The sequence below is a fragment of the Sapajus apella genome, unplaced genomic scaffold, assembly GCF_009761245.1.
Source record: "Sapajus apella isolate SASKATOON/1434 unplaced genomic scaffold, GSC_monkey_1.0 scaffold14, whole genome shotgun sequence".
Taxonomy (NCBI): Eukaryota; Metazoa; Chordata; class Mammalia; order Primates; family Cebidae; genus Sapajus; species Sapajus apella.
In genome coordinates this window covers 31,656,804-31,684,222 of record NW_022436954.1, presented here as the reverse complement: position 1 = coordinate 31,684,222, position 27,419 = coordinate 31,656,804, and the positions used below count along the sequence as shown (strand labels likewise).

The 27,419-nt window shown below is 34.8% G+C and overlaps 1 protein-coding gene and 1 long non-coding RNA gene across 5 annotated transcripts in view; one reads left to right on the top strand and one right to left on the bottom strand.

The window, feature by feature from the left end:
* Positions 1 to 24,091, top strand: part of LOC116555175 — a 170,994-nt gene extending 146,903 nt beyond the window's left edge. For all 4 annotated transcript variants that reach the window (XR_004270409.1, XR_004270408.1, XR_004270410.1 and 1 more), the window contains 2 exons: positions 22,332 to 22,411; positions 22,924 to 24,091. This is a non-coding gene — a long non-coding RNA (uncharacterized LOC116555175). The remainder of the gene's footprint in view (positions 1 to 22,331; positions 22,412 to 22,923) is intronic.
* DCDC1 (doublecortin domain containing 1) overlaps positions 1 to 27,419 on the bottom strand; it is a 69,674-nt gene that overhangs the window by 2,347 nt on the left and 39,908 nt on the right. Inside the window, exons 10-17 of the mRNA XM_032283668.1 lie at positions 25,355 to 25,540; positions 23,776 to 23,979; positions 22,302 to 22,494; positions 19,088 to 19,240; positions 18,283 to 18,384; positions 13,395 to 13,531; positions 11,972 to 12,151; positions 401 to 551 (exon numbers count right to left, since the gene is read on the bottom strand). Coding sequence (XP_032139559.1) covers positions 401 to 551; positions 11,972 to 12,151; positions 13,395 to 13,531; positions 18,283 to 18,384; positions 19,088 to 19,240; positions 22,302 to 22,494; positions 23,776 to 23,979; positions 25,355 to 25,540 — 1,306 coding nt within the window. The remainder of the gene's footprint in view (positions 1 to 400; positions 552 to 11,971; positions 12,152 to 13,394; positions 13,532 to 18,282; positions 18,385 to 19,087; positions 19,241 to 22,301; positions 22,495 to 23,775; positions 23,980 to 25,354; positions 25,541 to 27,419) is intronic.

The window sequence follows — 27,419 nt, the reverse complement described above, 5'->3', positions numbered from 1 at the left end:
ATTTACTTATTACTAAAGAAAAGAAACTGCAAACCATATAATTACTATTAATAAAACATTAAGTTTTAAATCATTTGGAAAATAGGAAATCAGTGGAGTCTCACTTTCCTCAGTGTTCATACTAGGGGAATACCTTCAAATGAGGCTCTCAGTATTTCTGCAAATAAGGCCCCTGGAAAGGTTCAAGATTAACTGAAATCTGCCTGAGTTCTTCAATGCAACAGTGTTGACATGAGGTTCCAGCACACAAATATGTAAATTTAACTTCTATAACATGGAATAGAAACACTTGGGGGAGGATAATTTTTCAAAATCATCGTGATGGGACACATAAGCTCTTTGAAGAGAAGATTGTTTTAATTCTTAAATTACTTGATGGAAAAAAAACTATCACACATACCTTTTGGGGTTCTGAAACCACGTCCCATAGACACACAGATGACCATATCTCGCTCTATGTCATTCCAGGACTGAATTGGCTCACCACTGGGGGTGTACAGTGCTCTGGCTGGGTGGTTCATTTTGAGACGAGAGGAGCAGTCTTCTAGCAGCTGAGACACAGATAGACAGCCACATTTGAATATGGAATGGCACAATATAATCATGTATCAAAGAACCAACTCTTCTAAGAGAACTATTATCCCAGTTTGATTATTTGCCCACTAATAGTTGTTAGACATAGGTACAGAAGGCATGGGAAGAAGGGTCCACAAATGTTCCCTGAAGTGTTTAAACAATGAGGAGCTTTTGGACTCTCCAGCAAAGTTAACCCTATAGTTCTGTATTTTTCCATGGAAGAAGTCTTCACGCTTTTTAAGAAATTCCTAAATATGATAAGCACTGGATTGAAAATCTAGACTTCTCAAAATAGCTAAAACATTTTTTTAAATGACTAAGGAACTAGAATGACAAAAGGTGAGGAGACCCAGGCTCGTTCCCGTTTATGACCTCAGAAAGGTAATTTTGCTTCAAAAGAGTGTCCTCAATGATAAAATGAAAATTTTGGTCTAAGACTTCACTGGCTGTATGATTCTATGGTTAAAAAGTCTTTTGTTTTTAACTGATACATTTTAAAGCTTTCTAGAAAAGCCTTATTAAACTTCTCTCAATTTTTCTTGAATACTCACTGATAAAAACACATGTACAGAAACAGCATCAATGGTACTAGAAAGATTAGTCAACCATGCTGCCAGACTCTTGAGGGCAAATCCTTTAAAATGTGAATAAAACTTTAAAACAAAATAATAAAAGCAAGCAAGAAGAAAGTGAGAGGTTTCTACATAACTACTTGTATGACTTTCACCTTTTGAGAGCCAAAAGCCTGTTCCCCCAAACTGCAGGTGCCAAGTCCACATCAGCCTCCCAAATCACCACTAATATTTCTGTATATAGATCTGTTAAGAGGCTATAACTCACAACAAGGCAGCATGGCAGGGGTCTGGGCTGGGCATGTGATGGCCAGCCTCTGGAAAATGCATCAATAATACGAACCAAGACAAGAAGAGTGATGGGGTGATGCAATTCAAAAAGTGCAGCTTTTTACGCAGTATTTTGAGTAAGGGACGAATTGATTGAATTTAATGATAATTGAAATTATCCAAAAATATATTCCCCTGTATAGAATGGGATAGTCAGAGAAGACCAACAGGAGAGTGGTCTTAAATGCAGCCCGAATCCTGCCAAATAACAGCTAGTCAGAAACAATTTGATTAAATACTCTGCATATAAACCAATCCTTCAACTTAGCATTGAGGGAGGATTCTGACAGCAAAGAGAACTAAGCTATTCTGTCTATTATCAAAAGACCTTTCCTTGTACAAGGAAATACAAATATAAAAATCAACAACAGCAACAATGTGAGGTTTATGAAAATATTCTACAACATAAAAAGGAGTACATTATACTCAAGGTGAAGATTTTAAAAAAGATTTACTGCATTAGTACATTTTAAAGAGTATCAGTGTTGTGTTCACCCCAAATTCAATAAGCTATGACTTCCATAAACACATACACACACACATACACAGAGAAACGAGATAACCACAGCTTAAAGGGAAGAAGTATTGCTCAGATACAGGAGAGACGCTGAGGCTGCTGATAACAGTAATATTGACTAAAATGTATTGACACGTTTTTAGGGGCTGGGTATTTTTCTAAAAGTTCTCAAGGACAATCTAATTTTGTTCTGTGGACATAATTATCATCCACCTTTTGTTGATGAGAAAAATGGAGGACAAAGAGGTTAAATATCATAACCAAAGTTGTATAGATGCTACTGAGAGAAGAAATAGGGTTTCAAGTAAGGATAAGAGAGAGCTGAATGACAAGAGGAGAGAAGGTAGGAAAGAAGAAGACTCAATACTACAGAAATTCAAATCAGTATTAGGGCAGACTAGGTGTAGAAAATCTCACAGGATACAGAAAAAGAAAAAGAGATAAAATGTATGAGAAAGTTAAACATCTAGAATGTCAAGATATCAGATATTAAACCTATATATTATTGGTGTTACTGGAGAAGAATCTAGAATAAATTAACCTTAAGCAACTATCAAAAAATAGAAGAAAACTTTCCTGTTCCAAATAAAGATCCATGCCTTCAGGTGAAGTAGGCTGACCTAGGATAAGGCAAAGTTTATGAAAAATATGACTAAGATTTAAATATCACAGAGCAAAAGGTATGGATTTCAAGCATGGGAAAAAATTCAGTTATATTTATATTCTGTTTTCTGTAACACTGAATACCAAAGAAAATGAAGCAAAATCTATGAAATTATGAAGTTTTTAGGGGAAAAGATTTTAACATAAGAATTCTATATCCAGCCAAGTTACAATTTATGGTTAAAGGAAACAAACAATGTCCTCAGAAGACATATCACACACACACATATATTTTGGATTACTAAGAAAGGAATCAAATTCCTTGACTATGGAAAGACCTAATATAAAATGACTGATGTTGAGCATTAAGACTGTTAGAACATGATACGCCTGCTACAAAAGTAATCAGGAAATAAATGAATTAAACTTTTAAAGTAAGTCTTCATAGAGAAAAAAAAATGTGAAACATGACCAGAAACAGGGTGGCCAAAAACAGAGGTGGGCAGAAAAAAGAAAACCAAAGCATTCTTTCTTTCTCTTTCTTTTTTTTCAGACAAGGTCTCACTCTGTCACCTAGGCTGGAGTGCAGTGATGCAGTGGCATGATTAGGGTTTATTACGTTTATTACAGCCTTGACTTCCCAAGGCTCAGGTGATTCTTCCACCTCAATCTCCTGCATATCTGGGACTACAGGCATGCATCACCATGTCTGGCTAATTTTTGTTTTTGTAGAAACGGGGTTTCACCATGTTGCTCAGACTGATCTTGAACTCCTGGGTTCAATCAATACTCCCACCTTGGCCTCTCAAAGTGTTGAGATTACAGGCATGGGCCAATACACCCAGCCTTCTTTCTTATCATTCATGAAGACAACAGATGCTGTTTCCTTCTTTTTGTTTGTTAAGCATTAATTTTAAGATTATAAGCAATGCAATAAAACATAAAATCAGAATAAGAGAAACAGTTATTTTAAAGGAGTAAGCAAAAATCACCATCATGTGAATTTAATATGACCTTATTCTTAGAAAACTTAGGTGAATCAAGTGAGAAATTAACAAAAATAAAGCAACGAAGTGTCCAAATACAAAATGAATGTTAAAACATTAATAGTTTATCTGCTCAATGAAAATAGGCATTTTGAAAATAGTCAGGGAAAATCTATCCCCAAAACAAAATTAACTAGAAATAACAATCATTTAAAAATCTAAGACCTTGTAAAAAAATAAAATAAAATGTCACTGATGGACAAGAAAAAAAACTTATACAAAAGTCTTTTTTACATATATAAAATAAGCATATAATATATAAATTAAAATATCACTGATGGACAAGAAAAAAAACTTATACATAAGTCTTTTTTACATATATAAAATAAGCATATTATATATATTTATATATATATTTATATATAAAATATATAAAAGTAAGTATAAAAATATACATTAATTTATGTATATTTTTTACATATATAAAAAATATATCACAGCCTAGTTGTGGAAATTGAATAATGTAAAAGGTGTAAATTCTTATGAAATTAATTAATAGTCTAATACAACTACAGTCAAAATCCTATAGGATGATTTTATGATGTTGAAATGTAATTCCAAAATTTATCTGTAAAGGTCAACAGGAAAGAATATTCAAGTAAAATCTCACAATAAAGTACAACAATGGGCAACTTCTTTCAGATATTAAAATTTAAATCTATATAATTTTAAAAGTAATACTTTATATAACTTAAAAGCAGAAGCTAGTATATGCAAGATTTTAGCATAACATTGGTATTCCAACTCAGAAGGGAGAGAAAAAGATTAGTCAGTGAATAGAGCTAAGATAATTGTAAGCTAACAAATAAAGCAGAGAAAATAGCTTCACTCAAATTTTACACCAGAAAAAGGAAAAGTAAGAGCAAAACACAACTGCAAAAAAATTAGAAGAAAAAGCAGGTGAATCTTTATATGAGCTTAAGATGATAAAGGACTATCTGGGCATTAAGAGCAATGAACAAACTTATAAAATGTATTACTTTCTATACATTAAAAAACTCCATAGACACAATAGTAAATTGGAAATTTCTTATAATAAATCTGATAAAGTTATACATAATACCCTTATTACTTAGTAAAAAGCTTTTATCAATATGAAAAATATATATAATAGAAAAATAGCAAAAGACAGGGAATTCAGGGATGACCAATAAGTGATAACATAAAACAAATTGTAATCACCTCAACAAGTAAGTAAAAATATATAAATTAAAATATGGGTATAACATTTTTCTTCTGTTGAACCTGTAAATATATGTTTTTAAATCACTGGATTTTGTTGCAGTGTTGTTGATATCTTCATGTATACAACAGTTAGACGGGAATTCTCAATAGCTACTTATGGGGGCATAAACTCCTGAAACATTCCTAGAAAACAATTTGGCAGTAGGTATCAAAATTCTTAGGCATGTTTATTAGCATGACCTAGAAATCCCTCTAGGAATTTATTTAAGGAAAATAATCAGAAAATAAATATTGGTTGATATATCAATATGTTAATTACAGCACTCTTTATAATAGCAAAAAATTAACAACAACTGAACTGGCAAATAATAGAAAACTGGATGAATAAATAATACATCCATTTGATAGAAGATTATAATGCCATTGAAAACAATGTTTTTTCTAAGAATGTTAAATTATATGGGGAAAAAGTCATATTAGGTAAACAGAGCAGCTTGCAAAACTGTATATGTCACGTGGTCTACTATGATCACAAAGGCAAAAAAATTATTACTGTTTAGAAATAATAGAAGTATATACACTAAAATTGTAATAACTGGTTATGTGTGGGTGATGTAATTTTCATTTCCTTCTTGGTGCTTTTAATCTTTTTATGTTTTCTAATTAGAAAACAACAAATGTTAATAAGTTAATAAAAAAATTCATAGAGATTATTTTCAACAAGAGATTCCAGTATATTCATATGATTTTATTTTGTGATATTTCTAAATTCTCTTTAACAATAGTCACTACATTAGTATGTTCAGGCTGCTACAGACTGCGTGGCTTAAGCAGTGGGAATTTATTTCTTGCAGTTCTGGAGTCTGGGAAGTCCACTGTCAAGGTGCCAGCAGATTCAGTTCCTGGTAAGGACTCCCTTTATAGCTTGCAGACAGCCATCTCCTTGTTGTGTCCTCACATGGCAGAGAAAAAGAGGTCTCTCTCTCTTCCTCTTCTTATAAGGGCACTAATTCTACTGGATTAAGGCCCCACCTCAAGACCTCATTTAACCTTAATTACCTCCTAAAAGCCTTTTTGTATCTTATATATCAAAATATAGTCACATTGGGGTTTGTGTCTTCGACATATATTTTGAAACACAATTCACTCCATAGTAGTCACTAATGTTTTTTTTTTCTACTCCAAGGAGCCAAAGGGTATGGTAGCTGAGCTTCTGTCTAGAGTGTGAAAAATGAAGAGCTATCCTAGAAATATATAGAGATAGGTATCTGAGAGAAATTTGTGTAGTTTGAAAAGATCCCACAAAGACGTATTTCTTATATTTTTCTTTACCACCAAAATGTCAGTCTTCTATAGAGATCATGTTTTCTACCTATAAACAGAAAAAATATATACATAATTTGACTAAAACATACTTTAAAGGCAAAATATAAATTCAATATATGGTTATTTTACTTGGTTTCTACTAAGACCTATTTACATGTAAACTCAATACATTTACCCAAAATTTTTTTTTAAATATGAAAATAAGGCATTTTATCTGCTGTAACTGATGAAATGCTGCTGCTTGAAGGAGATGATGACACATCATGCATAGAAGAAACAGACTAAGCTTTGGCTGAAGAATGACTTGTACTCATGTTCAATATTTTATCTTCACTCTCTCTGATAATATATTTTCAAGGACTTTTTCCTTTATTTTGATTAACATTAAAAAAGATCTGTAAGGCATGAAAACAACTCCTTTAAGGGGAAGATAAGATTTCTTTCTACTTCTAATTGTGACACTGTGAGGTTTTAGGCACTAAAGGAGGATTAGTAATGCTTTTTTAGTTTCACTGCTTATTTTAACAGATCAACATAATGTGTGCTGTAAGATGTAGCAGCCTAACATTAACCTTGAGGTCTAAAGCGTTTAAGCCATATTCCTTAGAAGACTGAATTTGTTGGCACTAAAGTGTTCTGAAATATACCTTGATGTTTAAAAGAAAGATACTTGTTATTCTTCTAGGATCCACTTCTTAAACTTTTCATACCCTGTAGTTGACAATTCTGCATATATTAGTTTGGTAGAAATAAGTATGTTAAACAGAAGCAACTTGATATAACTCTCTACAGGGCTTGTTTCCCAAAGAAAAGTATTGTTGGGCCGGGCGCAGTGGCTCATGCCTGTAATCCCAACAATTTGGAAGGTTGAGGCGGGTGGACCACTTGAGGTCAGGAGTTTGAGACCAGCCTGACCAACATGGTGAAACTATAAATAAATACTATAAATAAATACAAAATTATACTTTTTGTATGTTTATAATTTTGTATTTATTTATAGTAGATACAGTAAATACTATATTAGTATTTACTAGATTAGCCAGGCGTGGTGGTGCATGCCTGTAGTCCCAGCTACTTGGGAGGCAGGAGAATCACTTGAACCCAGGAGGTGGAGGTTGCAGTGAACCGAGATTGCGCCATTGCACTCCAGCCTGGGCAACAAGAGAAAAATTCCATCTAAAAAAAAAAAAGGTACTGTTTAGAGGAGCAAAATTATAAGCCTACCTAGACATCTTGTAAAGCTGTTCAAAAAGTAACTCAGTGAGGTTTGTGCATGAAAAGTGAGGTTTCTGCATGGAAATGTGGTGCCCAAGTCATATTCCGCTCTAAAAGAATGTAACAAATACAGACGAGTTGAAAAGAAAAAAAATAGAGATTTTCAGTACAATTAGGTTCTATGATATCTAGTCAGAAAGACATTCTTAATTCTCAGTTTTCCAAATGTATCTAAATTTACTCAACTATCTTCTTTAAAGTATATACCATAAATTAAGTGTTTTTACAATAACAAACTTCATGATGAAGGAACAATGTTCTATAATAATTGCTCACCCATAGTGTATTTTCTGAGTTTTGTTTTCTTAGACCAGGTCTCCTCAGGTGTGGCACATGGGCATCATGGAACTATTGCATGCTCCCTGTGGGCATAAGGTACCTGCCTATCTAAATCAGAAGGACCTCTTTTTCATTCCTTTAGCTTCTGCTTATGGATTCAGAACCATTCCTGGGCCAAGGAAGAACACTCTGATTTTGAAATTCTGTAGAATCAGAGAGCTGCTGCAGGAATGGGAGAAGGAGGGGCACAGGCAATCATAAATCAGAGAAAGATGTTGGTCCTGAAGAAAGAGCCACTAACCCTGAGAGAGAGCCGCCTTGATGCATTGATGACTGATAAGCCGACAACAGTTGGAGATGACAGTAAGTCTAGCAATGTTCAAAGAGTGGGTGGGAAGAACATGGTTAAATCATCCAGAATAGCCACAGCAGCGAAAGCAGTTGAGAGAAAGTCCGCATTGGATGGGATTCAAATACCATCTGGGGGTTTCATTATATAAGGTAGAGAGAAGCACTTTGAAATGTGCTCTGTTTATCTTTCTTCCAGCAAAAGTCTCAACCATTGAAACTCTGAGCTTCTTTGGAGTCAGTGTCATTAGCCAGACATCCCCAGTGAAATCCAAACCCTACACTTCCTGCTGCCTGTTCATTTCTCACACACAGTCCATCCTCCAGAAGTATTTTATACAGCCTGACAGTGTGAAAGGATACATTCCTAACTGATCACGAAGAATCCCATGCAAGGCCTTAAAGACAAAAATGCACAGCATGGAAAAGGAAAAGATTAAAAGAACTTTTTAAATAAAGCAAAGAAAGAAATTATATGCAGAAAAGTTTCTAGACATTCTCTAAGTGTCCTTTTACAGACCTAGGCCACATTAGTCTTCCCAAAACATTGTTTCACCATGCCATTTCTTTATTCACAGGCAAGTAGTCGTTCAAGCACTTGAGTTTAGGATACTGTTATGGATTAAATTGTATCCATTCCAAATTCATGTTTAAGCCCTAACCCCTACTGTGACTATAATTGAAGACAGAGCCTTTAAGGAGGTAATTAAGGTCAAACGAAGCCATAAGGATGGAGCCTTATTCCAGTGGGACTGGTTTTTTTAATATACAAGAAAAAGAAGAGACACCAGAGTTCTTTTTGTCTCCACATGCACACAAAAGAAAAACTATGTGTGAACACAGCAAGGAGGTGGCTGTCTGTAAGCCAAAAAGGGAGGCCTCACCAGAAACTAATCCTGCTGGCACCTTGATCTTGGACATCCAGCCTCCAGAACTGTGAGAAAATCAACTTCTGTTGTTTCTGCTGTTTAATACTCAGTCTATGGTATTTTGTTATGGCTGACTGAGAAAACTAATACATATAGTATATGGGGTCTACCATATACTTTTAAACAATCTTTCCAGTCACATCTATGTCTTCCAATTTCTCTGTCCATGGGGCACCTATTTCATATACTTTATGAATTCTAACGCCCATATCTACACGTGTGGTACCCCTCATCCTTGCTAATGCTTTTTCTGCATAAGGTGTTGAATCTCCTTCATTTCTCGAGTTCCTTCAGAGTTCCTGACTGATTCCTCTGCAGAGCCTTGTCTGTCACCCTAGGTGAGCACTGTGCTCCACTTTTCTAAACTGAGAGTCCTGCCTTCACTACTAATTTTACCTTTATCACATTCTATCAGTACTTCTCTCAGAGGAATATCAGCTTCCCTATCATATAACTTTTCCTTATTTAAAAAAATCTGTACTCATAATATAGAACACAAAGAAAAACATGGAAGAAAGAAAAATAAAGGTCCCCCATACCATGACCATCTAATAAAATCATTATAGTCTTTTACTATATCTGCGTATAGTTATGTGCAGAACTTAACTTCACATGCTTTACATAATGCTTCTTTCACTAAGTATATCTTTAACATCTTCATTATTATTTCAAAAAGGTTATTTTGAGATATTGTATTCCATCCTAGTGCTATAACTCATTTAACCAACTCCCTATTGATGAGGTTTTAAATTATTAATAATCTAGCTCTGTTAGAAATAGGCTTGCAATAAATATTCTTTTTTGTTTTTTTTTTTTTGAGACACAGTCTCGCTCTGTAGCCCAGGCTGGAGTGCAGTGGCACAATCTTGGCTCACTGCAGCCTCCGCCTCCCGGGTTCAAGCAATTCCTTGCCTCAGCCGCCAGAGTAGCTAGGATTACAGGCGCGTGCCACCACACCCAGCTAATTTTTGTATTTTTAGTAGAGACAGGGTTTTACTATGTGGCCAGGATGGTCTCAAACTCCTGACCTCGTGATCCACCTACCTCAGCCTCCCAAAGTGCTGGGATTACAGGCATGAGCCACCATGCCCGGCCTATAAATATTCTTAATAAATAATTGTTGCATAGGTTCATGAAAATATCCTTGGGATCAAGTTCTACACATCACTTTCTTATGATATGTACAGTCAAATTGTCTTCCAAAGAGTTCCCATTTCTCTACATTCCTTTCCAGAGTGCCCATTTCTCTACATTCCCAAGTAAACCTTGGATATATTTTTTAAAGCTTTATCAGTTTGAAATATTAATTTAAGGGGACCACAGACTCCACTGCTACTTACTACTATTGATGTTAAGCTGTCAATTATACAGCATCCTTAAGTTTACAAAAATATTTCCACAGACATAAATTAGAAACATAATTCACAACATCTAGCATAGGGCTCTTCATATATAAATATCATAAAAAATTACATGATCATGGACTAAAAGTTATGAAATGCCTTTTATATGCTACACCGAGAGTCACATAAATCAAAAAGTCATCCCCCAGTTAGATATAGATATAAGTAATCTTTGTCAATTATTGCAAGTTTTTGCCACTCTGAATCTAACAGGCTGCCTTCCCCCATTGTCTCTGCTCTACCCATTTACCCATTTATTAATCATGGTGTATTCTCTCAGAAATATATGAGTTCTAGGTGCAATAGTTAAGTGCATTTTAACACATGGCATCTACAACATGAACTCTGATTTTTTAAGAAACAAGCAAGGAAAAGATATTTAAGCTTGGTTATAGTGCTTTTTCTAGGTAGCTCTCTTCTGAAAAAGCTTTCACTATCTTTTTTAAAAAATCACTTTCTTTTTTTCCCTACATATATGAAGATCCTTCACTTGTAATCCTAATTTTGAGTATACATTTTCTACATTTTAATCTCTTACTTCTCAAGTACAACAAATTGGCTGTCATCTTCTGGTATGAAATCACTCTCACCATTCTTATTTAAATGCCCTGTCAAAGAAGAGTGGTCTCCCTTACACTTTGAAACTGGATTAATGTCCAGGGACAGGACCCTCTCAGATGGCCCTGCTACTGTAGATGCCATCACCAGCCTCCATGAACTTCTCCAAGCCAGTCTATTATACCGCCTTGCCTTTCCACATCCCAAACCACTAACAACATCTCTACATGACTTTCATCTGTCCCAGAAAAATTCATGAAAACAGTTCACAAAATTAAAAAGACAAGCTACTATTTAAGACATCACTGCAACAGATAAGATTTTTAAAAAGACTACTCAAATTATTATTTGCCTAAATTCTTCATTTAAAAAATTAAGAAAAAAATGTCAGAATTTTATCCCTGAAATTACAAACCAAAAATGAACTGTTACTCCTCTTTTCCTTAGTCAATATTTTAACTTTGGGAAGTGGGAATTCTGACAGCTCTAGGTCTTTGGGTATTAAGAATATGATAGGCTTTCTCGAATGAGTACCATTGTTTTTCTTAAATAGAACATATCTAGTAAATGATTCATGATGGGTGAAAAATATCACTCTTGTGAACTGGATTTAAAATGGATGAGAACACATGCCACTGCACTCCAGCCTGGGTGACAGGGCGAGACTCTGTCTCAATAATAATAATAATAATAATAATAATAAATAAAATGGATGAGGAAAATTATTTTAAAGTTTAGATTTTACTCTTTGGTAGGAGTGGGTTGAACTGGCACTGTTCTCTGCTGGATAAGTGTCATATTCAGATTCACATATATGTCTGACAGCATTGAACTTCACTTTGTCACACATATAAGCTCATTCAATCATGAGACCAATCCTATGAGGAAAGTACTGCTACTATTTAATGGACAAGCAAATGAAGTTCATAGAAGTAAAATAATTTGTTTGACTAAACAATCTAGAAATATCAGAGCTGGGATTTGAACCCAGGCCTATCAAACACTCTTTTCATACTAGATTTACCTCTGAAATAGTTTTGCCCCAGGCATAAGTGCCATCTTCAGGTCTGCCTCCATTTAGATAAATCCACACTCGTTTTGTGTTCGGCTGCTTATACAGGCCGCTCGGCTTGACTGCTATATGTTTAGTTGCAATTGGAAAATTTCTTTTGGATTCCATTTCTTGAACTTCAGAAAGGTGCGCCTGTCCAGAAAAGCCCAGAGAATGTTATGTTTAGAGAACTGTCTGTATAGTGTTTGTAAAGAATGTGATAAAATCCAGAAGCATCTTGTAATTAATAAATTACATGGAAAAGTATTTTAGAAAGTAACTATTAAGTACATTAGCCTTTTTGTCACTGACTCTAGTAAATTCCCCTTGCCTCAATGAAACACCAAAGACAATAATAATCATTAGAAGAAGAAGAAGGCACTCATTTTGGCAAAGCACTTAACTCTCATTTATAATGTGAAGAAATAAAGAGAGATGTGTTTTTGGACTTTTGCATGATGTTTCTCCTACTGAGAGATTTCTCTGTATCTAACAAATTAGTTTTTTATTGGAATCACATCATTTCCTCTAACCAAGAAATGCGTACAGGGGTATACAACAGTGTTGTTTCAGTCCTTACTTGCTATCTTTTAAAATACAGCAGCCACCCTTATACTTTGCCAGATCCCTGACAGGCAGATTTTTATTCTGCTTCAAGTATGTCCTAGTTCAATGCTTTGCATTCATTCCCTGGTCAGTGATTTATCCTTCTCAGCTTGGCACGAAGTCATATTTCTAGGGATGTCAATTCCTTTTGTTCTAGTAACCTTGACTTGGGCACGTGCCTAAGATTTAGATTGAACACATTTCACGAATTTGAGAAATCTTATTAAATAGGAACATATCATTTTGATGAAAAACTTCACAAAGCAAAAAGTTTTCCCTGGTCTCTCTCTCCAGTCCTCTCTCAACAGCTGACCTTTATCTTTTCGACTTTTTTATGTCTGGCAATCCTGACTGATTAACCAATTGGACTGAAACCACTTTTTAAATTCTTCACTTCTGAATGTCTCCATTGCAATTAGTATTTTGCTCCTTGCTCTTTTTACATATTGAGACATGCCCTTAGGAGTAATGAGCAATGAAGTCGGAAGGCTCAACTTGACTACAATTATTACAATTACCTTTGTACATATCCACTGGGCCTTTTTCTCTTCTTTGCTAAGGTCGTAATTTCTGATCTCCGTTCAAACAAAACAGGCCCTTATATGAGCTGGCTGTCTTTTAGACAGCTACTCTCCAAATGCCAACTCAATGCTTGGCATATGCTTATATGATCATAACTGATCAGATGCTGAGAATATATTAACAGCATCATTTAAAAATCTCATATTGTACTTTTAAATACTCATAAAAAGGGCAGAGTATTTAATGTCCAGAATCCCAAACAGCATACCTCTGTATTTCTTATAAGTTCCATGAGTTTAATTTCCTCTTGAGTCTTTTTGGTCCATCCTCCTTCAACCACCACCGGCTGCACAGGGCTTTTGGTAGGAACCATGGTGGCGGGCTGACATGCCACTACTCGCCGCCCTGGGGAAACAAGTCTCTAGAAATTTTGTTTCTGATGATAGGCTTTCAGATTTCAAATAAGTTTGTTTGGCTTTCTATGCATAAATCATTCCACACAGGAGCATAGGCTAAAATACTAAATATATCATAAAAGCAAAGATGCCCAAGGTAATAATATCTAACAATGCCTCTTCAGATGGGAGCTTCAGGCTTTAAATGGCTAGGATTCTCATACCTACTCTACAGATGGAAGAGGAAGATAACATGCTGATTTCCTCACTGGCCTCAGCCTCGCATCCATGATATGGTTCAGCGGTAATTTAGTCAAATAGAATTCATGACCTTATATAGCCCCTATCATCCTTCTAGTCTTGGAACATATGCTTTATTCTCTTCACTAATAATAAGCTTTTCCCCCACAATTAGCTTAGCAGTGTGGGGATTAAGTATTTCTAAAATAATATTAACCCAAGAGACAGGAACTTTTTTTTTTTCTATCTAATAATACCCTGCAAGCATGATTAGTTTCTGACACCTCTGCTGTGCCCTTTATGCTGTTAGAAAGCTGTAGTAAGAGAAAATATTTATTGAAATACTGTATTCTAAAGAATCACAGGAATGATTTAATAAGTGTGATGATTCCAATTCATGTGTTCTTTCAACTAGACCACTTAAAATAATTATGAAAGAGGTTTAAAAAGTCACACTTATGAAATTGTTTTCTTTTTCTGTGTTGAAGATATACTCAGCTCACATTTCATACCGATCTCTAAACTTAAGTAAAAATAATGCTTTCTCTTGCATCTTCTTTCCAGAAACTATATTGAGCAACAGCTATGGGTGAGGTGTTATGTTGGATAATACAAACATGTTGGAGAATGAGTTCCTGCCTCAGGTTTGGTCGGGAAGGCAGACATCAAGGAAATGATTACGCCAATAGTTGACTGCAACTGGGAGTTGCTAACCTAGTCTGAGGCATCACAGAAGATTTCTTAGAGAGAGTAACATCTAGGTTCATAAAACAATAGAACTACTAAAATGAAATTGAGTTTCAATTTTGTTGCCAACATAATCTTAATGTGCAGATTTTCAGAGTATAGATCAAACAAAACTCTTTGAAAATAATCGGGTACTTGTAGAGGATAAAGCATTTGTGTTCCTCTAGCTCAACTTTATAGAAATAGATCCAGCACTAAAAATAAATGGCAACAATGACTTTTCAGGGAAACCAGAACTCTATGTCCCTAATAAGGATTCATATGTAATTTATGGATGTGAAGAAAACATAATTGAATCAATCAGTCAATGAGTTACAGTGACAATGCCATTAAGCAATGCACTTTGGAGAAGACCATGGTGGCACCTCACAAATACATAATACAAATTTATACTAAATATAGTTTTCATACAACTCTACTTATAGAGTGCACATAACATTAATTTATGACCCATACATTTTTATAAATAACATTTCAACAAATATTTTATTTATAATGCATTTTGAACACTAAAATTTTGCTCAACTACAGAGAGTTCAGCAATAGTTTATCATTTACACTGTTGAGAGCTAGAGATTGAGTACAGAAAACAGGCAAAAACATTATGCATTTTTTGTCAACTTGCTTCTAATGGTCATAAGAAAATTAATGCATTTGCACTATAGTTTTCATAAAGAGACATAATGTCATCACAAAAGGTTTTAGTTTGAGGAAAGGTTTTTATGATAAGCTGTTATTTACATGGGTATGAATAACAAAAATTGAAATCAAACAATGACGTATGGAATGAATTATTTTTCATTTTTTATTACATTTCCCACATATCCTATTTTACTTCACATGAGATCAGGTGATAATAATTATAATAGCTATCTATTTATTAATGAGGCATGCCTCTTCTCTAGTCCTATTGTTTCATTTTGAGGATGGAGCCACACTGATATTGCAGATTATTTTTCTGATTGGAAATTGGGGAAAATAACTGGGGATTCTTGGCCCATTTTTTATCTTAGAAACTAGAAAACACAAATGCTTTGCTGTTCTTTCATGCGATGAGTCTTGCCCAGGCAGCTCTCCCCATTTCCTGTCTTATTGGGAGGCCCACCCTCATTCAGAATCACCTGTGTCTGCAAGGGTAAGCCCACCCAATTTGAGTTTCAGTTAGAAGACTTATTTAGCTTTCACACTAAATTAAATGCTCCAACATTACCTTTACATGTAACACTGGTGATGATTTAGCAGGATCTGCCATTCCCGTGTTTTATTTATTTATCAGTTTTATGACCCCAAGTGGGTAAATGAGTTGCCTTTTCAGGAACCCTTACTCCAATATTTATTGAATATTTATTATATATTAACCATGTAGTAAAGATTTGACATTTGTTACTTAATCATGAAAACCCTACAAAGTAATTACTAGAATTATGATTAATATTAGCAATGTTTATGCTTACCAATGAAACATAAAGTCAGCTTAGCACAGTGTTTTGTACATAGGATATGTTCAATAAATACTTGTATTTACCAATGGCTATGACAGCATAATTAGCAATTATTCATACCTCCGGTTTTACCCAACACTCAGGAAGCTCACAATCTTACAGGTCCTGCAGTTAACTGAGCTAAGACTTGTTCTTATTTATCCTCATAATCTCACCAGCTAGAAAAAGGCTTTCATGAGTGTAAATGTTTTATAAGCATGTGTTGAATTTATATTTAATAGCAGAAAACATACCAGTTTGTCAATAGTGACAAGATTTATGTTAGCATTAAATTCTAAGTGAAACCACATCAATGGATCCCTCCAGAATGGATATAACTGACAAAATACAGAATTTCAAACAGTGGTATTGTAGATGATGACAAATTAACTTTAAAAATTTTAAATACTTAATTGTAATAAAAACTGAAGACAATATAAAATCAGAATTTAATAAAGGTAGCCATGCCAGGAGCTATTTTCAGTATTTAACTTGACACAGTAATAGAACTAGAAAAACACCCTAGAATGAATGGTTGAAATTCCATTTATTCTTTACATCAGTCATTCTACAACTATTCAGAGAACAAAAGAGAAGGGTACAGAATTTATAACCTAACATTATAAGACTGTCACGTAAACAGGTAATCATAATAATGTGATGAGGACTATCAGAGGGGAAGTTCAGAGTGTGATAAACTACAATACCCTACGCTTGGAATGCTGAGGGAGGCTTCTGGGAAGAAGTGACAAGTAACCTAAAAAGACACAGAATGAGTAGGAGCAACCTAAGAGGACAGGATAGGGAAAACTTTGAGGTAGAGGGAACTAAAATGTGCCAAAAGCTCAGAGTTAAGAAAGTGTATGGTATGTCTGGGGAGCTAAAAGAAAGTTAAAATGTGTGTAGTGGGCAAGGAACTTACAGAGAACAAGATTATAAAGGGCCACCCTAAGCAGTTTCAACTTTGTCCTAAAGATAATAGGAAGCCTTGCAAGATTTTATGCCTAGAATATCATAATACCTTTGCATTTTTGCATAATCATTTCAACTTCAGAATGTCACCATTACTTATAGAATGGAAACCACTGTCAAGATGTGAAGCAGGGGGAACAGTTAGAAAACTGTTCTGGTGGTCCAAGGAATATAGATGATGGTAGCTTGAACATGGATAGTGACATATAGGCTGAGAGAGTTAGAATCATTTGAGATCAACTTAACAGATTCAAAGTAACAAGGCTTACTGAATATTTGCTTGGGGAAGGGTAAGAGAGAGGGAGATGCCAATAACGACATCCAGGGATTTGAGGAGTAACAACTGGGTAGATGGTAGTAGAACCTACTACCAGCAGAAACAAAGGAGGCATTGGTGCTGGGGTAATATGACAGCTGAAGTTTTGGACATGTCCACAGAACATTCAAGTGAAAATGTCTAGTAGGAGTAGTATAGGAAAGTAGTAGTAATATTTTTCACTTACACTCAATCCTTCTTTTGGTAAGAACTGGATAATAGTTATTTCAAACCACGGTTCAGTCTAATGCAGTTAGGACTAGTTGTGCTATTTATTGAAGCAAGATTCATACGCTTTTAACACAAGACAGCAACAGGAGTTGAAATTCTGCTATGGCAATTACTGAGCTTGAAATGTGCTCCTTCCTAGACTCAAGTCCTTAGTACAATGTTTCTCCCCAAAGAACCATTTGTATCTCAAGTCCTGGGAGTAGTATAATGTCAGAAACCTAAGATTCTGTGATAAGAAGAATGGAAGAAGGAGACCAATATTGATCACTTTGACTGTGAATAGCATGTCTCATGCTGTATAAAAAGGAGAAGTCATTTTAAGTTACTGACACTGACTTTTGAAGATTTTAGTACTTTCTCATTCAGATGTAAAAAATTAAAAAAAAAAACAAAACAAACAAAAAAAACCTTCCCCAGCAATACCGAAGGAATGATATCAAGGTTTCATTAATTCCAAAGCCCACAAACTGTCCATTGAGGGATTATTTCAAAAACAATGGGGTAGTTTCTCTTGCTCAGATAACCTCCTAATTTTTAAAATGTATGCATAAGTCATTTAATATTCATTTTCATATAAAATTTACAAATATAATATCAGAACAAAAAAGATATATTATTAGGTTTTAGACTTTACTCAAATGATTTATGTAAAACAGTATTTATAAAATACTCATTAGTTAAATACCTGATATCTAATGGTAGAAAATAACCATTAGCAATTTGAGGCTACATTTTGAATTAAATATGGTTATGTTTGATACAGCTCACACTGACCTTTTAACTGTCTCATTTTGTGTCTCATGGTGTTTAGATCAGCCAAAATTCTGTCCTTTTTAAGCCAGTTCTGTTTCTCTAATTTTTTTGCTTTCTGTAAAGCTAGAATAATAAAAATACAAGATATTTTATCAACAGTAATTTATCATTCACACCAATAATTTATAAATAACTTTCTGCTCGAACAAATAGATTCAATTAGAAACAAGTAATTAAAAGGTAAGGGTCATTAAAAGAAACCTCATTTGAAAGATGACAGGGCTTAAGGCGTTTCTTTATGGAGTGGAGGGGTAAAAAAAGAACAATGCTGTTTTATTGTATAGATTTACCATATGCAATAGCCATATTTCATTTTCCACTTCCACAAACTATTTGGAGGTGATGAAAGCCTGGCTTGGAACCATTCATTTTTTAAACATCCACCTACTGCCTAAAGGGTGCAATTCTTAAAAATGAAAATGTGCAGACAGGTCGTCCTCAGTGTGAATTAAACTCATTTGTTATTTTCTAATGTATACCATTATTCTCAGTCTTATAGACCAAGGATCTCTTTATCAAGTAAATTAGACATTTTTCCACATAGAATACTCCATTCTAGTATGAAAAAAACAGGCAAATGTGCAAATATGAAAGCATTGCTATCCTTGTGCACATATTAATTGATGAACGTTCTATTCTTTGTATAAACGTGATGTTATTATGTTGATATTATACACATTTAATTCATTTTCTTATGATGGCATAAAATGTATTTCTCTCTTCCTTCACACACTTGCTTGAAAGAAAGTAAAAATGAAACACTCACCATTTGGAAGTAGAAATGGTTCACCACAAGATACCCAGATGGCAATAGGATTTCTGAGGATGAGGGTAAGCAAAGACTCATCTATATCATCCCAACTATCAGATGTCACAGATTTTGGAAATAATCTGTTTTTCACTTTCATTCTTGGGTTTTCTGGTGGAAAAATGACACATTTATCATTGTTCAATAAACAATGAATAAATTTGCTTTCTGAATTTGTTTATTCAAAATATTTTTTTATTCATTAGTGACTTAATTTGAGTTAAACAGGCAATGCCAGAATTGGAGGCTGATGTATAAATTTGGTCAGAAACTTCATATACAACCAAAAAAATTAAACTAATAAGTACCTATGCAACAATCTTACATGTTCTTCACATGTACCCCAAAACCTAAACTGCAATTAAAAAAAAAGAAAGCGAAAAGATTGTAAATATATGTTTTAATTTATTTCTGACACATCATCTTGTTCTAAAAGAAATTTCTCCGAAATGGAAAAAAAACAGATAAGAAAATCAAGTACAGGGAAAAAGGTATATGGGAATAGACTAAAGGCAGGAATAAGGTACCTCAGTGTTCTTATACTTTAAATGAATATTAATATCTCATTCTGCTGTTTCTTTTTTTAAAAGAAAAAACTAACATGCTTAGAAGAAATAGTGTTTGGCCTATTTACTCTGATGACCATCCAATAAATGTTAGATATTATTTTTATTGTTAAACAATAAATACCACCCTGTTTTGACTTGCCAGAGATAAAGCAAAATTTGGGCTCTGTGCTTCCTCATGGCCAAAGCAAAGAGAAAAATATAATTTCCAGTTTCATATGGCCCATATATAGTGAGAAATTTTTTAGAAAATGTACTTTTCCTGGTTCGTAGATCTGAGGAAAATTCATTTAAAGGTCCTCATAAAGAGGTTATTCATGATATAGCTAACAATATCCTACAATAGAAAATTAATATATATTGAGAATTTACTGTATACTTGGTATTCTACTAAGGCCTATACGCACATGGTCTCATGTGATTCTCAAAATGATACTCTGAGACTCTGAGTTAGGCCTTATTATCAGTCCTCTTTTACAAATATGGTAACTGAGCTTTAGTGACATAGCTGGGTGGTGGCAGAGCCAGGATTAGAATCCAGGCCATCTGCCAATGAAGCCTGTGCTCTTAACCACTGCCTGCATACTAAGCAATATGTTGAATTCTGACCAACAGCTGTTTCTTTAAAGTTCCTTAATGCAAACTGATGGCATAACACCAAGCCACAATTCCATAAAGGGGGCAGCCTACTGATGGCCTTGCCTAATTTAAGAATACCCTTTAGAGTATAAGAAGGAAGAGATGGAATCAAAAGAATACTCTTTTGATAGTCCTACATGAATAACATTACTCTAACCAGGCTTTAAATAAGAATTTAAAGAAGAGTGTTTGAAGTTACAATTTTATAAAACCTGAAGTTCAGATATTCTATATGCCAAATAAAGTCAGGAATATGCTTCAGCAATCAGCTATGCATTAAATGTTCACATAAATATTTCTTAAAATTCATTTGAAGACAAAATAAGTAATGTCCTATACACAAACATGGTAAGTAATTTCACTGAATGTTTAGTAAGTATCAACCAGACACTGTTCTAAGTTATATGTGTGTGTGTGTGTGTGTGTGTGTGTGTACATAAATATAAATACATACACACATGCATATATATTCTTATGAGTATACAGTCACACTTATGAGGATGGAATGAATATATTCATGATGACCAGATAAATACAAATATTGAAAATATAGATTTATTTGTGAAATACAGATATATTTGCTCTGGTTTGAATGTATCATCTCCAAAACTATGGTGTTAAAACTTAATGGCCAATGTAATGATATTAAGGGAGACAGAAACTTTAAGATGTGATTAGATCATAAGAGCTCTTTTTCTTGGGAAGGGAATTAAGGCCCTTGTGAAAGAGGCTTCATGCAGTGCTGGGCTCTTTTGCCCTTTCTACTTTCCATTGTGTGAGGACAAAGCATTCTTCCCCTATAGAGAATGTAACCCTCACCGGACAACCAGATCTACCATTGTCTTGGTCTTGGACTTCCCAACCTCCAGAATTGTGAGAAACAAAGTTTTGTTCTTTATAAATTAACCAGTCTGTGGCATTCTGTTACAGCAACACTAATGGACTAAGACAGTGTTATATATATAATGGAGACATATTAAATATATATATATACACACACATATGTATATACACACACACATATATATGTATATGTATATGTGTGCATGTATATATATCCATGAAGTAATTGGCTATTTACAAATAGTAAAATATATAAAGTTTATGTAAAAATTTAAAATAGTAAAATATAGGTAAAAACGTATCCCAGCTTTATAAATAAGAGAATTGGAATATAAGAGTAGTTAAAATGCTTACCCAAAGCCATTGAGCTAGCAAGTGACAAAGCTGGGATATGAATCCAGGTATTCTGGCTCCAAAACCCAAGTTCTTAACTTCTAAATTATGCCTCTCAATACAACCGTGGAAATCTTATACTGAGAAAACTCTACTGAATCACTACTACCAAGACTTGCTTTTATTTAGCAGTGTTGTTTGGGACTCACACAGTCACTACCCTCAAACTGCAAATAGTCTAATAAGACCACACAGCTATAAACAGATCATTATCATGCAATGTGCCCAAAAATGCAATAGATGGACATTGACTAGAGCTTCTGGGACATAGTAAAAAGTGACAGAGGTGACAGAGACAGGGGAGGGGAGTTGAAGGATAGTAGAAGCATAGAGAGGACACCTTCTCTTCTAACAGTAGCAAGAGATTTCCATTGATCCAGCCCCAATTTCTTAAGTGGCCTCCAGTTGGTTTTGGTTCTGAGTAAGAACAAAACATGATTATGTTTCATAAAGCAGATTAACTGTCAAACATATTTTACTAATTCTATGTAATTAATTTATTGTTTCAGTGCCAAAATCAAAATTTGCATGAATTTTAAATTTTTCTTATAATTCTGCAAGGTAAAAACAACATGACAATTTCAGTGACACTCTTGGAGTCACAAAAGTAGCTTCCTATGATTTTGAATTCTGAAAAAAGTGGCTAAATGAAATAATCATGTTTAATATTTTCATGATCAAGCACAAATGGAATCAGCTAAATGCTGTATAATGTAGCCAACCTTCCATACTTTCAACCACTATCTGTTCTTTTCCAACAGAAGTCACATCTTGCTTTTGTTTCTCGGAGTCTCTCTGGAGAAAGGATTCTTCTAGAGCCCATAAAACCAAATCACGCAAGGTAAAGATTTGGGTTCCATCTTTGGTATATACTTTGGAGGCTGCTCTGGAAAGCCCAAGTTGCTCCGTGCATTCTGTAAGAAGCTAGATAACACAGGCAGTAAGAATCTGATAGGCAAAGGTGAAAGAAATGGGAATAATCATTAAGAGTTTGTCATTCTAAAAGTCTGAAGAAAATCATTGAATTTGAGTAAACAGAAAGCTGAATTACTACTGATCTTGATCTTTGATTAGAGTATTTTCGATATTAGACTGTCCTACCAAATATCACAACATAGTTCAATCCAGCTGTAAATTTCCGAGCTCCAAAAATTTAACACGGCAGCTGACATATATTAATACATTTCAGCATCAGAATATTTTCTAAGAGATGTTCAACTTAAAAATTCACTTTCAATTTCGTTGCTTTATGAGGTATATAATTGTTGTAACTTTATACTGATAAACTGCTTTAAAATAAGTAGATAACCTTCAAACCAAGAACTGACAGATATTTTTACCTTCCTTTTACAGATTGAAAAACAGGATGAAAGATTGAAATTTTTGCCCAAAGGAAAGCTAACTGTGGATCTCTGGGTGAATCTTGGAGTCACTAACATCTGTACTTTGCTTAGTCTATTGAACAACAATACCTAATTTTTAAAACATTATTCTCAACCAAAAAGGTGAGGGAATAGATATGGGTGCTTGCAAGGAAGTCTGCAGGGTAACTCCATATCATGTCAATCATCACTTGTAAAATACATTGTTAAAGGCACTGGCCAGAATGAATAGACAAGAATCACTAAGTAGTGCAAAGACAAAGCTGGTTTTGGGCATTCTGGGTTCTCCTCTCTTCCCATGACTATGGGGAGCAGCTTGAAAGGTAGACCATTTAGTTCCTCCTAACACAACCCCTGATTCCCCAATTTGAAAATGAAATGAAACATCCTATCAACAAATAAATGCCCAGATGTTCCAGATGATGAATGCAATGTGCCCAGAAATTCAATACATGGCATCTCTTGGATGATTCAGATGACATGCAACTTGAAGCTGGCATGAGAAACAAGAAAGAAACAGGCATTCAGTCCATCACAAGAAGGAAGAAAATCTAGCACCTTTGTTTTCCTCTCCCTTGTAGATATCTACTCAGGAGCCAATCAAAAACTGTAATGTCATTTCTAATTTTTCTAAGTCTGTATCCACAGATATACAATCAAATAAATGTCATTAAGTGAACAGAGATCTTGATCTCATCAGCTTAAATTGGTGAATCTGGCCAGGGATATTTATCACTCAATCTCACTGCTTTTTCTTCTCAGAAGAATTGCCATTATCATTACCTCTGAAGATGCAAGCAGCATTTAAGTGATAGCCACTTACCATGGGAAATGTTCCAGCCACAATTAACTTCCCACTATGATATTCATCCCCATTTTTGTATGCAATTATTTTCACTGCCTTCTGGCGCATGGCTGCTATGCCACTGTGAGATGCAGCTTGTGTGCAGGTCTTCATCCGTAAAGACAATAGACGTGCTTGGTAATAACTTAGAGTTTTTTCAGCCTCGTCACACGATAAATCAACCTAATTTATTTTTTAAAATAAATTGAACATTTACTCAAACTTTCTTGTTTTAGTTTGCTATACTTCAGTCTCTTAATTTAATAAATGTGTGTATACATGTGTGATGTCTAAATTTTGCAATGCTCTCTTCATGTGTCACAGATATTGAATACTAGAGTTGGAAGGATATTGGATCCAAATTCCTCAGTTCCCTCTCAGACCTGTCACTGAGTCACTAGGTGATTCTGGGCATCTGGCTTTTGTTTCTGGCATTGTCTTGTTTTTGTTTGTTTGTTTGTGTTTTGCTTTCTCTCTGCCATGGCCAGAGAGAGCTTGAATTAAATTAATAATACACTAACATTATAGACAGCCTCTAAATTTTTAATTTTAGAATGATTCCACCATATGGTGGAAGACGTTTATGAATGAGGAGGGGAATGTGTGTAGCTTTAGCCAGTTGGTAGTAAGGGTGGTGAACACTCTTCCCCTTTTCATCACAACCTAGGACTCTGCCCTGAGGTCAAAGCTCTGTCTGAAATTCTGTAGCATTGGGGATTTTTTCCTACCAGCTCCTCACCACCTCTTTAACATTATCCCACTATCTTCAAAGCAAATCAGACGCCTTCAGGTTTCCCAGAGGACTGACTTCCTTTCTCCTTCAGAGCTATTGCTTCTGCTGATATTTTTTGTAACCCCAATGTGTATCAGGATTCGGAAAGGGAGGGGGGTGATCTGGAGATGGGATGAGCAAGCCCTGAACAGCACACCAGGCTGGAAGATATTCCACCTTTTAGGAATCACTCCTTTTTTTTTTTCAGGTGTGGAAGTTCCCTTAGTTATTTTTATTTGTAAAGTTGAAAGGGAGGGTTTTTGTTTTTTTTAATGGTAACACTTTAAGGTTACAGGAAAGTGGTAGAGGTTTTTTTTTTCCCCTCCATGAGCTCTAAACACTATTAGACATGGATGTGTGAATTCAGGCACCCAACCTGAACAGTCATTAACAACAACACATCCAATTCCCCCTGAAAGGTTCCATACTAGTAAAAAAGAAGTTTTTTCCTGTAGATATAGGCAAAAAGCTATTCCACGAAGTAAAGATTTGCAGTGACTTCCTCACCTAAAAGCAACACTGAGAACAGTGAAATGTGTCAGTAAATGATTAAAGCTGCAGAAGTGCCCAATTAACTTCAAAGAGTGTATTGAACTATTAATAGACAATGCATTTTAAATTACAATGAGGAAGAGGAAATCAATGCAGGTAGAATGGTAAAGGTGCATCTGAGGAAGATGAATTGGATACGTGGAAATGAACTTGAGTGCAAGGCAGATAATGAATGCATCAAAGTTTCCAAATTGTTGCCATACGTGCATTAGTAGAGCTCAGATCATTACATACCTCAGCCACATTGATGACCTTGAACGGCCCTTGTAAGGAGGGCTTTTGGGTCTTGGAGCCTGAAACACAGAGGAATGTAACCCCTGGAAGCAATTGTTTCAGTCCCTTCTCTGTTCTCATGGATTGTCCACAAGCCAAGCAGAGCATAGTTTTTCTCTTTCCATCGGGTGAGAGATAACAGTATCCCTAAAATGGGAGACAGAGATACCTTTATATAGGGCATCTAAATTGTTATAGCATTGCTGTAGAACATTTTTCAAAATAAATATAGCACTTTTAACATCCCAAAATGCTAAATTTAAAATCCCAACAGAGGCATTATTTTGTTCCCATATATATGTGTGTATGTGTGTGTGTGTGTGTGTGTGTGTGTGTATATATATATATATACACACACACACAAATATATGCATGTATGTATGTATGTATGTATGTATTTTTTAAAGTATTTTCAAATTCTGTAATGACAATTCAAACCAATCAATATAAACTGTGTGCAAAATCAGTTTCTTGGAGGAATGGCCAGCTCCAGATTTGGGGCAAGAAATATACAAGATAAGCAAGGGATATCTTGTGCCCTGAAAGAAAAGAAGCCATCATCATGTTCAAAAGACATAGGAGCCAGGAGCCTCTACTGCCCCAAAATGGGATAATTATGGAGCAACAAAAAGAGTGATAACTAAAACACTTTGAAAATATTTATAAAATCCTATGAGTGTATAATGATACTAACAATATAAGTAAAAACAAATAAAATCCAAGTAAATAAAAACAAAACTATTTCCAATCAGGAAGTAGAATCTCTTTCTCCTTTACTTCTTTCCTTGAATCTGGGAAGGGCCATGAGACTTGATTTAGCCAACATAGCACTAGCAAATGTGATGCAAGCAGATGCATAAGAAGTGCTTTCACAATGGAGCTTGTTCTTTTTTGGCTGCCATTGAAACCCTGAGACTGCAATGTGAACCGACTTGAGGTAACCTGCTGGAGAAGACATGTAGTCGAAGAACCAATGTTCCCAGCTAACAGCCTGCCAATCACCAGACAGCTGAGGGATGCCATCTTTGACCATCCAGTCCTCATAAAAACACCCAACTACTAAAGAACCACCAGATGACTGTAGCCACATGAGTGGCCTGGGACAAGACCAGCAGAACTACCCAGCTGACTGCAGCTCAAATTGCTGGCCCACAAAGCAAAAAATGAGTTTTTTGTTTAAGCCACTAAATTTTCAGGGGTTTTGTTACACTGAGATAGGTAAGTGAAATCAATAGAAAGACTTAGGCATTCATCCTACATTCCCTTACAAACCATATTTTTGAGTAGTCAAATATTGAATTAATGAGGTAAAGTTCTTCCTTCTATTAAAAGTTTAGTTGATCAATGTAGGAAAATATGGTAGAATTAGACAAGATTGACCCTTTTGAAACAAGAGGGCAATGTTAAATGAAGTGTCATTGGGGAATTGTTAAACATGAAATCAGGTTGTAAACACCTGAACCTACTCAAAACATCAGGACTAAAAATGGAAAACCCACACATTGCTTGTGTGAGTGATAAATAGGAAACATGTAGGAAAGCCTATGAAGATTCTGGCCAAAAAAAAGTTAAACATGAATCTAATTACAACGATAGGACTCAATTCCATTTACAGAAATTATGGGCGTGGGGAAACAAGTCAAAAGATGCCATAAAGAAGAAAGTAAACAAATTCAATTAAGGGGCATTCAATATGACAATGGAGCCAGACTATGCAGCTGAGTGTCATATGGAGACCTTATTTGAATCTTGACACCAACCAACAAACCATAAGAAAAATTTAGGGCAACCTGGGAAATTTGATTAAGGACAGGGTATTAGATGGCCAAAGAATTCTTGTTAATCTTATTAGCTGTGATAATGGCATGGGGATTGTGCCAAAAAATGTCCAAAATTTTTGGAAGTATGTGTCTAATATGGAGGTTAAATAATATAATGTCTGGGGTTGGCAAACATGGAAAAACCTAGATAATAATTATGAATGATGGTAAATGAAGACTTATTGTTCTAGTCTCTCTACTTTGGA